This window comes from Stegodyphus dumicola, chromosome 4 (assembly GCF_044657685.1).
Source record: "Stegodyphus dumicola isolate Sdum_Otavi_A_Nest chromosome 4, ASM4465768v1".
NCBI lineage: Eukaryota > Metazoa > Arthropoda > Arachnida > Araneae > Eresidae > Stegodyphus > Stegodyphus dumicola.
Window position 1 is genome coordinate 102,591,086 of NC_140771.1, and position 15,310 is coordinate 102,606,395.

General features: G+C 35.8%; 1 protein-coding gene across 3 annotated transcripts in view; it reads left to right on the plus strand.

Moving 5' to 3' along the window:
- LOC118201335 (homeobox protein cut-like) overlaps nt 1-15,310 on the plus strand; it is a 433,633-nt gene that overhangs the window by 405,948 nt on the left and 12,375 nt on the right. For 2 of the 3 annotated variants that reach the window (XM_085815283.1, XM_085815285.1), the window contains 4 exons: nt 2,683-3,806; nt 5,441-5,723; nt 7,404-7,732; nt 14,464-14,644. In XM_085815283.1, coding sequence (XP_085671409.1) covers nt 2,683-3,806; nt 5,441-5,723; nt 7,404-7,732; nt 14,464-14,644 — 1,917 coding nt within the window. The remainder of the gene's footprint in view (nt 1-2,682; nt 3,807-5,440; nt 5,724-7,403; nt 7,733-14,463; nt 14,645-15,310) is intronic. The other variant, XM_085815284.1, reaches the window with a different exon arrangement.

Here is a 15,310-nt window from a genome sequence, read left to right on the forward strand (position 1 = left end):
CTCTTTATTAAAAAAAACTGTTTAATAGAGCACCTGATGCATAAGTATATGATTTATAGCGTTTCGTTTTGATCTCTTGGTTAGTGTCCAAACATTTTTGAAAAACGAAACGTGCCCTTGAAGTTCATTTATTGCCTGTGTTTATGAAATATTAAGCGCAAAAAAAGAAAGTGAGAATAAATTTACAGAACATTCGAAAGAATTTATTGCTTCTATAAGCTTTTCGTCCAAACCTTGTGGTTAAAGTATTATAGCGGGAATAAATTTTAATTAATGTATTACTAAAAAAGGGAAAAAAGGAAGAAATTTGGTAGATCAATAAAGATTAGCGCAGATATTTTATATTTAATTCGTTTAAGTTTGCTTTTGTGGCATAAATGTTTTCTTCTAAAGCTGCATTGGAAAAAAAATGGTTACGCTAATTTACGATAACTGAAGCAATTGTTCTGTAGCTTCCCAAGATGTGTTATTTTATTACAAGCTGCTGCTAATCCCAGGTTGTGATTTGTAAGCAATTTGGCATAACATTTTCTACATTTACACGACTGTAGAGTCATTAGGTATAAGTAGGATTTATGAAAAATGAGCAACGCCTTCGCCGGGAATCGAACCACGGACCTCTGGAATACGTGCCCAGCGTGCTGACCACTACACTACGAAGGCATGGTAAGAAGGCAGGAGAAATATCTTGTATATTCCCCCTATTAAAGAGCGACTGGAGTTTAAAGGACCCATTCGCCAAGTCCTGGGTGTGGAGAATCATCATCCACCACCCTTTTAGTTCGGGCGCCACTGTAGAGTCATTAGGTATTTTTAAAGCAAGAGTCATGAAAAATGATCAATTTTCGAATGCTGTTCGCTGTTTCCTTATGAGAGCCATTTTTAAACATTAAATAAAATATAACGAAGTAAACAAGTAAGAAATAAAGCCAAACAATTTTTTAAATGTCACCAAAATGCAAAAAATAAAAAAAAATTGGTAAACGATAATTTTGTTTATGGAAATGTTTCGAAATTACGGAAACGTTTCGGTGTGCGATCACTTTTGTGGCGTGTTTTATGTATGCCTCCTTACATTTTCAATTTTAAATTAAAAAATAAATCAATATTAAAAATTAAAAAGTTTGGTTTTTATTCAAAATCACATGGAGATGATATGAAAAAATATTGGGCTTTGTATTCAAATTCAATTTGGGTTACAGCGCTTTTTCTGCAAATTCTTAAAGTGTGGGAACAGTTTTAGGAGACACTATAGGTTAATGCAGCTTAGATCAACCTTTGTCAAACTGTGGTCGTCGAAGCTTGCCCTTGTAGTCAGTCTCCCTAGATTTTCAAAAATAGACAAAAATAAAATTCAAATTAGCTGCATACACTACACTATAGCTGAAAATCTGAAAGTCTCGAAATTATATTGATACATGGCAACCGTGCATCATTTTTTTTTTTTCTTCTAAGGCTGATATTTAATGAAATATATTACCAGTTACCCTAACTACAGACTTCCCATCTCAGCAACAAAAGAGGGATTCAAAGTACTAGGACTGTATTGTTTCTTACCAGCATGCATTCTCATTAATTCAAGTATCAATACAAATATTATCCAAATTACAACAGCCTTGTATTATTAAAAAGAAATATAAATTTTCTTTTAATAACTCATTATAAATTTAGAAGAATTTTAATAAATTCTAATCAATAAGTATACTGGTAGTAGCATATGCTAAACAATGTCTTTCAAAAGAGACAAGTGTAAATTGGTCCTCTATAATATTCTAATTTATTAAAATGTTCTGCATTTGTAAAACATTTGAGAAACACCGGCTTAGGATAATGACTGAAGCTTTATTTCTTTAACGTAACATATAGAGCAAGCAATGAAGGGCAGGGTGGTCTTACAGAATACTAACTCTACAAATATTTATAATGCGTATTATTTTGAAATACTAATTATTTGCTTTGCGTTGCTGGCTTTACATATTTTGCGAAAATAGAAATGGTAACTACCTTCCTTCTGGGTGTTCTGTCGCTTTAAGAATAGTAGAGTAAATTGAACTCGTAAAGTTATTAATCGCGAGTTTCTTAAACAAGTACAAATTTATAACTTAAATAATAGTTCTGCATAACACTTTTATTAGGATTCATTTGAGAAATACGAATAAATATCTACATTAAAACTGTGTAAAGGTTTCTGCATGGCTTCAAAACTTTCCATTTATACATAGTAAATTCAGAACGTTTCACTATTCCCATTCATCAGAAAGTTTTAAATTATTTTGTAAATGCCTTTTACTTAGGCTAAAGTTGTTCTTTTGCTTCGGCTACATTCATAATGTCTCCATCTTCCTAATTTCTTATACCTGCTAGCCTAGTAAAAAAAGTTATAATTGGTAACTCTTAAATGATTAAACTGTTAAAGATTATTGGATGCGTTAAGGCAACAAGAATCAGCATAATAGTCATAAATTTCTGAAATTTATGAGCATAACGCTGATTCTTGTTGCTTTAATATCTCCAATAATAGTTATTCGACGTGTGATTTTAACTCAAATCTTAATGATTACTTTATATAACAAATTAGTTGTTTAAAGACTTTTGAGTTCAGAAGCAACAAAGAGGGTAATGTATAACTTTATGTCTTAAATATTTTGTTACAATCCCAATGTAAAACTTTAATAATTTCAGTGGCTGAAAGAAGATCAACTCTTCTTTCTTCTCCACCAGGCAAAGACTGCGTCGGAGGCAGCGGAGGTGGCGTTGGACTTTCTGCGTACAAATCGGACGATCAGGGAGCCGAAGAGAGAATTGCACAGATCCTTAACGAAGCACAAATGGCTATGATGAAACAGCAGGAGCAAAAGAGCCCGACTTCCTCATTGCCGAATGGAAGCAATGGAGACAACAGATCTATGGACAGTTGCGATGATATTCGTGGTGATGGAAGCGATTCCAAACACAATCTCAATTCAAGAGAGGCCACATCTAATACGGACAAATCTTTTAGGAGATCGCGGAAATATGAGAATGATGATATCCCTCAGGAAATGGTAGCGCGTATTTATCAAGAAGAACTAGCAAAGCTCATCGGACAAAGGGTCGAGGAAGGGTTCAGAACACCCCGAGATCAGTTCGAGAGGACTCAAGAAGAAATTCGTCAAGCGCTGACAATATATCACCAAGAACTTACCAGGTTATCTCACTTAATGCCACCAAACCACCATCCGAATTCGTTTAACCCTTTTACTGCGAATGGAAGCTCATATAATCTTTCGCATCATCATAACAGCAATAGTAATTCTGCAGTTAATAACAGTAATACAAATGGCAACAGTCAGCCCTTACAAGAATGTCCAGTAGACGCTACTATGAGCAGCAGATCTAGGTCCGAATCCAAGATGACAACTTCAGGTAGAGAAGAACCAGAGATGCGACATCATGGAAGTGCCTTTTCTCTTGTGAGACCTAAAACTGAGACCACTCTGTCTTCTTCCATGAATAGCAAGTCTTCGACTACCACAACCACTTCATACCATCTCCACACCACCTCTCCCGCCCCTCCTGCGTTGTTGTCACTTTCCGAATCAAAGACATCGAGTCCTGGAGCGCCTCAAAGCGGTTCTGATGATTTAGTGACATCGGCTTCACCGCTGCAGAGGATGCAATCAATCACCAATTCATTATTATCTCAGTCCTCTCTGCCATCATTGCCCAATCCACCGCAGCGGCCAGCCAAGGCTGTTTTGCCACCTATAACTCAGCAACAATTCGATCAATACAACAATGTGAACACTGAAGACATAGTTAAAAAGGTAAGATTTTAATCAAAATAATTTTTTACTATTATTTTAAATCCTTTAAATGTTCTTTCTTAAGATACTGGCTAGTATTTGTGATGTATGTGAAGGATGTATTCAAATTCGCGTTTGAAGGTCCGAAATCTATTTAATTTCGCAAATATAATTTAGGTATTTTGTTAAGTTCTCTACTTAAAAGCTTTGTGGACAGTGTCCGTGCATTTCGACCGAAGATAATTTATTATTTCTAATGTGCATGACGAGAATACAGGAGTAGGTCCGGTTTAAATTCTTCCTAATTTTATTAGTCTGGCAACAGTTGACCTTTGTCTTTTTCTCGAAATCGGCAAGAAACACGATGACATCATTACATATAGTAATTGCTGGATAGCTGATGAAAGACTATTTTCTCGAGGTTTATATAGAGTGGATTCTTTATCTGAATCAGATTGATGGTGACTGCCATATTGCTGGTGCTTAACCAGTCTGATGGTGATTTTTGCTTCTCCTTTGGATTTGCTTCAGTTTTCTGTTCGAGATATTGAATTTTAATTTAGATGTTTTCGAATGCCTTCCCTGTGCTTATTATTACATATGGTTCCCATTATCTGCAGCGGAGTAGAGGGAGCTCCTCTTCGGAACTTGACAATGCTATACGTTGTTATATATAGAATTTTCTGTAAGGCATTTCCAGTTTCCTAAACTGTATAGGATTATATATGTCCTGTTTTCTAGACTTCAATACTATACGTTTTTATGATAGATATAGAATTTTGTGTAAGACATTTCCTGTTTCCCAGACTTCAAAATACTATACATTCTTAATCCAGACATAAAATTTTCTGTAAGGGACTAAGTGATTCGCGCAATATATTTATTGACGATTATAATGAGTGTGACAGAGGACGATTTCGACAAACTTGGAACTTCTGAAGGAATTTAAAACAACTATATGCGAGATCACAATTCACTTTACGCCCTAACAGCTTCTTTACAATTCTTGACTACGAAATTCTACTCCGGTCAATTACAATAGTTCAGTCCAATGGAAGCGGCCAAGGGTTCGTCCAGTGTATGTGTAAAACAAAGTGCCATAATATGAAATGCCTTGTGGTGAAAAACGTAATGAAGTGTAGTTCGAAATGTCATTCAAATGTACCATGTTCCAACGAATAGGTTAATTTCTTAAATTCATATTTTTCTGTATGTGCTTTGAATAAAAGTTTTTAATGTCACTTTTTATTATTTGTTCAAAATAACGTTTGTGCTTTTGAGGAATGTACGTCTTATAAATAATAGCCTTATCATGACCTTCTTTTCATAGTTTGCCTAAATAGCACTTGTCATTGTATAGAATGCTTAGGTATTATGAACAGTGCCCAAGGAAAGTATGTAATAATTCTTATATTTCATACTTTGCTTAAAAACACTAGGTATTCTGTAGTTTGCCGGCTTTGCGGCAAACTACAGAAATAATTTAATGTTACGATCTCTTTGGCGAGATTAAAAAACTTTGCTATCATGTTGCCATCAATTAGGAAAAAAATTTAGTTGTCATTAAGTTGGAACCATAAAGATCAAGCAAATTTCACATTTTTTAAATATGCTTTCTCTGATGATATCTATTAACTATTCTTTTTTATATATAGGTTAAAGAACAGTTGAGCCAATATTCAATCAGCCAGAGACTTTTCGGCGAGAGCGTACTCGGATTATCTCAGGGATCTGTCTCCGATCTGCTTGCACGCCCGAAGCCCTGGCACATGTTAACACAGAAAGGACGGGAGCCTTTCATCCGTATGAAGATCTTCCTAGAGGACGAGAATGCTGTGCATAAGTTAGTTGCATCCCAATATAAGATAGCACCCGAGAAACTCATGCGAACAGGAAGCTTCGGTGGTGCTACCAATCCTCAAGGCATCATGACTTTCGGTATTTTATCTTAAATTTTTCTCACTTTTTAACAATCAGAACCTTCTTAATAGATTAATTTGAGCTGTATGTTATGTTCATGAACTACTTACTGCCTACACTCTTAAGGAAATTTAAACTTCTGTGCAATTTATTACATTATTAGGTTAATTCACAGTTATTAATAAATTTTAATCTTAGAAAGCTTCTACTGATACTTGATAAATTGAATCTTTATATAAATATATCATGTTCATAATCTACAATCTGGTAATCTACAATCTAAAACTACAGATGTAAGGAGTATCTAAGTATATGAAGAGATTGAAATTGTCTCGGCTGGAATTTGAAGCCTACTAAGATATTTTGGATTTGCTATTGCAAATTGAGCTAGTTTATACTAAAGAAAGCTTCAGAAACCCTTGATGACATAATTTGACTTACATTAGGGCTTTAATTTCAGTATTGCAGATTGCTCCTTGCAGATTCGCCCATTCTGTTTAAGGTGGCACGTGCTCTTTCTTAAAATATGTGAATCCACAGGATATTGATCTACAGCCAAGGCAACAATACATCAGTATAAGTATTTATACCTAGATATATCGGATTTTAATTTTTTGTATGTATATTATTGTTTGTACATCGCTATATTATTGTTTATAGTATAATAGTATTGTATATTTTTGTTTGTACCCTTCTAATGACTCTTTCTTCTAGTTTTTTTCTTTTTCTTTTAATAACCTTTCTCCCTTTTAGTCCCCCTCTCTTAATAATAAATTTCTAAACCTCCCTCTAAAGAACTATCATCAGCTTTATTCTTTTTATAGTCAGTTAGTGATTGGGAGCCATACCTGTTCGATTTTAATGAAGTTTCTGGTGCTTCCAAACACTTTTACCTGCACCTGTTTGTACATCGTTAACGAAAGCTTGGCTGTCACTATGACAAAACGCTTACATTCCTCCAGCAAAGGTTTTAACTAGAAAATGAAGCCAAGTTAAAGTAGTTTTTAAACTCAGAGGATGTTATCTACACTAATGCGATTCTAGTTCAGTAAATCATGACTGCGTGCGCGTACTATACTTGTTTACTTCTTTCAAGACATTGCTGCGACCGCCCATCATGATCATCAGTACACCTTTTGCTATTAGTCAGTAAATGGATTTTCAAGTGATTCTGTATTTTTTAGTAAATGTTTTGCAAATTCATTGACAATGAGTTTTAAGAAAATTAATGATACGTCAAATAATGAAGAAGATTGTTAGGGTTACCACGGAGGAGGGAAAAAAATATTGTTGAAATGTGTGAAGATGGCATGTTCTATGTGCATGAAGATTGCCTATCGTAATTGCTTTTGATCTGGATAGCTAAACATTTATGTACTGTGTTAAATGCAGTGATTTATACATTTCACCCACCGCATTTGTATTTTAGCATTAAACAAGGTTATAATAGCAAAAATAGAATTTTTTTATAAGAACGCCTTAATTATTTTCCTTTTATTTCTTATTGAAAACGTGTGTTTGGTATATACAAGTATCTGGAACAGATTAGATTTTCTTTGCACTTTCGAAGTTTTAACTCTGTCATTTAAAATTTAAACTTAGATTTTGTGTATGAAGAATATAATTTGGATAAAAATGATAAATGTATTTCCTATGCATTCTTTTCTTTATGATTATAAAATTTATTGTGAATCACAGGTTCCAACAAACTAAGTCCTCGGCCCATGGAATCAAGTCTACGAACGACGGACAATCGACAGCTCACTCAAAACAATACACTGTACTCTTCCCACAACCATCCTCCTCGTTCCGTTTGCGGAACTCCGGACAGCATGCCTATGTCTTTGACAGTCACCTCTTCCACCACTCCTTCATCTACCATCCACAGCAGGAAAACACCGACCATAAGCCGAGGTTACAATCAGCCTTCCGTTTACGAGATGGCGGCCCTCACCACAGATCTGGATACTCAAATCATCACTTCCAAGATCAAAGAAACCCTCATGGCTCACAACATTGGCCAAAAAGTAAGTTATGGTAAAAGTCACATTAAAATTTTGATACTTACTATATACTAGCCAGCATTCTGCAATACACCGCTAAAAGTACCACCCCCGGCTTTGATTACTGTGAGCCTTTCGTAAAATTTAGAAGCTTTTCAAAGTCTTCTAGATAAATAATTTATTTTCTTTCCTTTTTTTTAATTGTAAGGTGATTTTTGTTTTCCAATGTTAATTTCAGCAACCGCATATCTTTTTGTATTGCACCACGTTTTGGAAGCTCCCGACCGGAAAATACTCATGACAGCGTTTGTTCATGTCATGCTAATTTTTACTGCATTGTGTGTTTTGTATTTACTAGTTTTGTCAAGAATTAAAACAGAAACAATCCATCATTTCCAACATGTGGTATTTTAGCAAACTTTGGGAGGTTCTAGTTCTCAGAGAACTCTGTACATAATGAAAGATATAAGTAAAAACGTAATCTAACCACAACCGACACAATGTTTAATAAGAAAAAGGAATCGTAAAAAGTCACGTGACTTCTTATTTAACAGACAGTGGTGTAGCTAGGGAAGGAATTTTTTGCATAAGACAGTGATAAGAGTTAATCAGATAGATCCTCAAGGTAGGTGAAGAATAATTAGATTTTAAATCGCCATACGGTATTAATTTGAGAAGAAGGAATTTTTACTGCAGATAAAGTATTCAAAGAAATCACCATGTGATTTCAACATCTACATAATTTTGTTACACCTTTTTTAGTCCGTCGAAACTTTTGAATGCAAATTATGAATATCAATTAAATTATGATCACAATTACATTAATAAGGAAGAATTCCTCGTTAATAAAGAGGTATTTCAGGGTTTTATTTTCGTTATTGCTAGAAATAACGAAACAGGAACGTGGAAGAGCAATTCTTTTGAATTTTTGCAGTTTATTATAAAGTACAATCTCCAGAGCAAAGTTACAAATAATGTAATACCGGTGCGAACATTTCTTTCAGTTGATATAGTTGTTGTTGGTTGTAAGAAGTATTTTCTTAATAAAATCTATTTAAGAAGTATTTAAGAACCACAAATGTATATTTTGCCGTTAAGAAATTTTTCTCAGCTGCTTCTAAACTGTCTGCATAACAGCAAGAGCAATAAAATAGACCTCTAAAATGTCGTTTATAATTCTGCGAACGAAAACAAAACGCAAAACAATAATATTTTTAAATGTCAGAATTAAAAGTGTTTCTTCAAAAATAAACATAGAATTTTAAATTATTTCGCTCATGTCGTTTTAACATTTTTCGTAGTTATATTTTTGTATATCCAGAAGGATGGCAAATTCAAAGACCACCTCAGGCTGCAAACTCAGGGGTCGGAACGAGCGGCAAAAGTTCTGGCTACGCCACTGTTAGCAGATTCATACGGGGGGGGGCAGAGAGAACTGCAGAGAATAACTATTTGATCCGATTTTAAATGCGACTGCTAAACGATAGCCGTGACAAATTAAAAAAAGCTGTGTAATGGGATCGTTGACGTCGAAAATATCGTCCAAAGTTGCCAATGGATTGTTGGCAGTGCATTATCGGATACCGGCTAATACCCAGCTACCAAATTTGTAGATATCCTTTGCATTTTTTTTTTCTTTTTGGCTTATAATAACAGTTATTGGAGTTCGTAGGCATAATTCACTCTGTAACTTGTTAAATTGCAATTTATATAAATTGGAATTTTTTTAAGAATATAAATAGGGATCGACAAAAATGCAGGTTTCGAGGGAACGAAGAAATTCAAAAGGCAAAAGCAGACTGTACATTACTAAAAGAGGTTTCGTCAGAATTTTATGTGTAATAAACTTTTTTTTGACTCTGTTCTGTTGTAAAGGAAGTATGAAATCCATGTTAAAAAGTTTTAAATCCTATGTTAGAAAGCTGTTGTATTTACCGAAAGAAAAACCATCAGTACTTTGCATATCGGTACTTCTGTATCGGTCACAATGCAAGTAGTGGCCAAATAGGTACACTCTCGCAAATCTGCCAGTTGTGACAAATCAAAAGTCACCTACATAAGAAAAACCTTAGCGGAAGAGAAACTAAACTATTTAAATTGATAACATTTATTATAGATTGTGTACACCCGTTGCGTTATTATCTTTGTTAATTTATTTTGAAGATACATTGAAATGTTTGACCGGTGCATAAGCTCGTAGCTTTTCGTTCTGAGTAATAACTTTCCCATGAAATGCAAAAGTGCAAAAGGTGCATAATAGTTGAGTGCTCATATTCCATAAGGTGTGCCGATTTCCGCGTTACTTGACGAAGGTCCTTGTGAAGATGTTGATTTAAACGATCTTCGTCAAATTCTAGCGATCCTCCTGAAAGTGGGTCATTAGCTAAGTCAAATCGCTTTCTCCGGAACAGACCGAATAATATCCTTGCTGTCCTTTTAGCAAAAGCTTCACCTGTAGTCGAGTGATTAAGGCTGCTGAACACGGGGAGTTAGACATGGGTTCGATCCCAGGCGAACAGGCTGTCTGCATTTTAAATTACGTGGTTTTTCTCATGTGTTATGTGAATACAAGCCAGTTTTCCTTAGAAATTCCTACTCGAAAGAAGTCTACTTAGGTAGATAGCCCAGTTGCGTTTTGCGATGTTCAGTTAACCTAACCTAACCTAATTTTCTCAACAAGACATTAGTCCCGTACATAGTAAACTAGCGCCAGAGCTATCGACTTGGCAGTAAGCCATATAACACTGAATACTCTAATGCCAGAGGGCATCTAAAAATCATCTACGACCACACAGCCGGAGTCAGATATGACAGTACCTGCTGCGCCTGAACGCTCACCGAATAAAACGATTGTTCTAGTCTTGTGAAGGTAGCTAATCTCCATCGTACTGTCCACTCCCAACGTATAAACATAGCGAGTGACCAGCTCTTGGGGGGGGTGGAGGTTAAGTCCCGTACGCAGGAAAAATTATTTTCAGTGCTCTTGCTGCATTTGATTTTCAGTTAAATTCAAAGAGCAGAATGCGTTGAAAATGTTCATCTTTGTCCACTTGATCACTGATATTCTATTTGGCATTTCATCTTATTTCGTCTGCAAAATAGACAAAATGTGTTCGCAAGTATACATTATGTTTTCAGGAGCGCAAAACTATCAGTTAAACAATAACTATCAAATAGAGAACAACAAGCTCTCGAACAAAGCACTGCTTCCAACTCATAACAAAATTCCTTGAAATTATGCACCGAGGCGATACATTAAAAGTCTTTCACATATTTCTAACTAAACGAACCGTTTCATATTTATACACTCTTCTTATTCAAACCATAATTAGTAATTCCTTGTTTCTAAGGAGCATAAAACGATTTGGTGCATTGTTGCGCATAAAGACCTATTTATCTTGAATTCGAATTGGTATCGGACACCCATCTGTAGTAATTAATATTGAAAGAAAAAGATAGCTCATTTATGAAGATATTTAAATTTGTGATAAAAATAATTTTTCTAAACATTTTACAAGACAGCAGCTGGAAAAGCTTCACCTCCCTCCAATATCTGTGCCAATTCGAACTTTTAAGTGCCCAACTGGGCTAGTCAATTTCTCTTAGAAAACAAATCTCTCAGATAATTCAAATCCGGGATTAATTAAATAATAAAGAATCCTATAAAAAAGAAATAGTTAATTAAAAGCGTAAGACATATCAGCATAAACACGTTTATTAAATAGGACATAAAAATAATTAAACTTTTTCAATTTCTCTAGTGCGCCCTTTCTTTAAAAAAATATAAGTATATATGTGAATTTTTTATCCAAAATGGCTGATGCGGTCTTCAAATTTTTTTCCTAGTATTTAGGCAACATCTGTGCACATTACCATAGTACGCTAATGAACTGGATATCCAAATTTGTATGATTCAAAATGTCGTCTACAATATAAACTACTGTGCTGGCGATTAAAATTGTAGCACCAGGAAAGAATGATCTGATGAACGTCAAAATCACGTGAAAGGAAAACGAGGTTGTTATATGCAAATGATTAGTATTTCAGCACATTTAGATGACGGAGGGAGAAATGACATCTGAAATACTGCATAAAAGAATAGTGGATTTCTTATTCGGAAAGCGCTTTGTAAGGTCGCAGTTTTAGCCAGAATATCGTGTTATGCCTCTAATAATAAGAAATGCTTACCAGCAAGTATAGGAATTCGATAGAGGTAGGATCGTTGCCTATCGAGAGTGTGGATTATCATTCCGTGATAATCCACACTTTTGCACTGGTCGACATCCTACCACAGTCATGCGAATATGGAGTCAATGGGTTGCTGAAGGTCAAACTGAACGGTACAGGATCTCAAGGCCCTCTCTGACATTGTTATGTCAGCCCTGAGAAACCATACAACCACATAATGGACCAATAGTTAGAAATGGCCATGTTTGCAGCACACCTAGTATCCGCTTTCACGGTGCTCGACGTTTGCAGTAGCGTGATTTATAAGCACTGCGACCAGTACCTCGTCTTTCCTTGACTATGCAACATAGGTAGAGACGGTGACTTTGGTGCGCCGAACGACAAAGCTGAATACAGGAGTAGCACAATGTTTTAAACGAGTCCCGATTCTACGTGCAATATTCTGATGGCCGTCTGGAGGCTCCGAGGAAATTGCACGTCGCCTGCTTGCATTCGATATCGGCATAGGTACCCTGCACCTAGTGTGAGGGTTTGGGGAGCCAATGGGTACACGACACGCACATGTCTAGTTCGGATCGACGGTAATTTGCACGCAGATCGGTACATTTTTGAAATCTTACGTCCAGTGGTTGTGCTTTATCTTCGAGGCCTGCCAAACGCCATCCTCCAACAAGGTAATGCAAGACCACATGTTGCACGTTGTGTTCTGACCTTTCTTGATGCACAGGGTATTGGATTTCTGCCTTGGCCTGCACGGTCTCCAGATCTGTCACCCATTGAAAACATCTGGTCATGGATTGCTGTGAGACTGGACCGCCATCCATCTCCAGCTAACACTGCTGATGAAGTGTGGCATAGACTTGAAGCAGCGTGGAATAATTTGCCTGTTTCTGTCATCGAAGCCCAGTTCAACTCCTTGCCTGACCGGGTAAGGTCTTTTTTAGCTAGAAGGGGTAATAGCGTTTTCTGCTGATTTGGCACGCCTGTAAACCTCAAAACTGCTTAGAAATTTAATCATTTTGTCTTCATGCTATACTGTTTACGTACAATAAATATCTTTTTTGTATTTGCTTTCCTTCATGGTGTTGCAATTTTAATGGCCAGCAGTGTATTCTACCAGTTCTTTGATTCTACGTACTGTATTCTACTCTGTGATGTTGCTTGACTCTCTTTTTTTCCCCAAAAACATGGTTTAGGAGCGTTAAATGTTCTTTTAATAACATAGCAGAAATTAGAATTCTTCTGCTGCAAGTGAGAAGAGATATTTCTGTTAGTTTTTTTATTAGTTGTAATATTTTTGCAATATTTACAAAGTTCTTCTTTGGATATATTGTTACGTTTAATTTTCTTCACGTTCGTACGGGGTGCGTGCGGATTTGGAGTGAATAACGACGACACTTAATGAAGTATCGACACACACTTTATTTACCAATATTAATCAGGACAGCTCCAAAACTCTTTTACAGTCGTCGAAGATTTCCTATGAACACGCTGGAACAATCAGCGACACAGCCTTCACACTGTCATGCAATAACGGTGGAGACAGCTTCACTGCAAAGCACCAGAGTACAGCTCCCGACTCTGCTCGGTCGTTCTGGGACCTCCACGTACTCTCTAGATTCTCCACGCTATAACTCGCGATGCACTCGACGACACACAGAGCACAGCTCCCGACTCTCCGGTTCAGTCGTTCCCGGAGCTTAACACATTCTCTCGACGATGCACTAAGCGCGATACACTCAGAGACTCTTCGATGCACTCGACGACCAACTCGGCGCTAGACTTCTAGACACTCGCTCAATGACTGACTATCAGCTCGCTAGACCAGGCACACACTAAAAGACTGCGGGCCAGCAGGGTTTATGTAGCTTTCGGCTTGTGTTCGAGAACATTCTGGGCTAAACCGATAAGAATTCGTTCCAGAAGGTTCTCCATCCGTCCATGGCATAGCGCCAATTTTGTCGCCAAATGTGGCAACCCTGCCTACCTTGCTATTTTATAGCAACCCTAAAACTGCTTTGCGGGGAAGCTACCTTACCGCGCCTGGACATTTCGTAACAATATTTATTATATATTAAGTTTATTTTTAATCGTATTGATTGGGTATGCTGTCAAAAATAATTAATTTAAATTATTAAAGAGGGAATTTATTACTTTTAAATTTCCTCGGTGTATTAGACAGTTGCAGACTGATTAAATTTGAATTATCAGTTAATCTTATCATCGGCAACATTTTTAGAACTGGCTTTTGTGGGACCGCGTTAATGATAAATTAAGGAATGTATTTTTTGAGCAATGGAAACAAAAGCTGCGTGGCTGATAAATACATAACATATCGTAACGAACGTAAGATAACCAAAAATTTCACTAAGACTGCGCTGAAGATATTTTTAACATCAAAACATTGCGAGTTAAAATGTAATGAATGTGATAGTACGTGAATGCTATGAAAAAATAAACTTCGCTGATATTAAGACTTCGCTGATATGCTTAACAACAACGTCATTTTTCTTTAATGTTTTATAAATTCCTAGAATGAAATAAAAAAATTTTCCTGTAATTTTTAGATATTTGGCGAAGTTGTTCTTGGCTTGTCTCAAGGATCTGTCAGTGAACTTCTTTCGAAACCAAAGCCCTGGCACATGCTGAGCATCAAGGGGAGGGAACCTTTCATAAGAATGCAGATGTGGCTCAACGATCCGCACAATGTTGAAATGTTACAGACGATCAAGAACGAGAGGAGAGAAGGTTAGTTGTTAAATACTAGTAAGCCCCCGATTCTCTAACCAATGGAATAATGCTTTAAATTAAAATGACAACCAACATACTGTGTCCTTTCCAACATTCAACTCTCGTTTTCAATTTCCATTGCTCTATATCGAATTTTTTTTATGTGTTGTTGTTATATTGATTATATTATGATTATATTGATGTTAACTCATTTAGCATTTTCACTGCTCAATGATTTCTCTCAGACTGCTTTTGATTGCTGTCTTTTTCGAAAACATTACTTGTAAATATAAATATTGATCAGCAGAGTGCATCCACATCATACACATTTTTCTTTCTTCACCCTTCTTTTTTTGCGCGATTTTTCCCCTTCTTCTTTCTGAATCATATTAACCAAGATGCTACTAATGCTGTAAATAATAGCTAAGGTAACAATAAATAATAACTAAAGTTGCAAATCAAAACAGTTTACTGAACGCAGTTCTTAAAATTAGATGATAATAATAAGTCTTATAGTGCATTGTATTGTTAGAGTCTTAAATTTCACAATTTTAAATGCATAAAAATACCATTTTATTTATTTTCCAAAATAAAAAATTTTAAATGTAGGATTCTGTTTAAAATTGCTTTACAAATCCTTGCCATCTGCAGCTTCAAAACAAAAAAAAAAAAACAAAAAAAAAA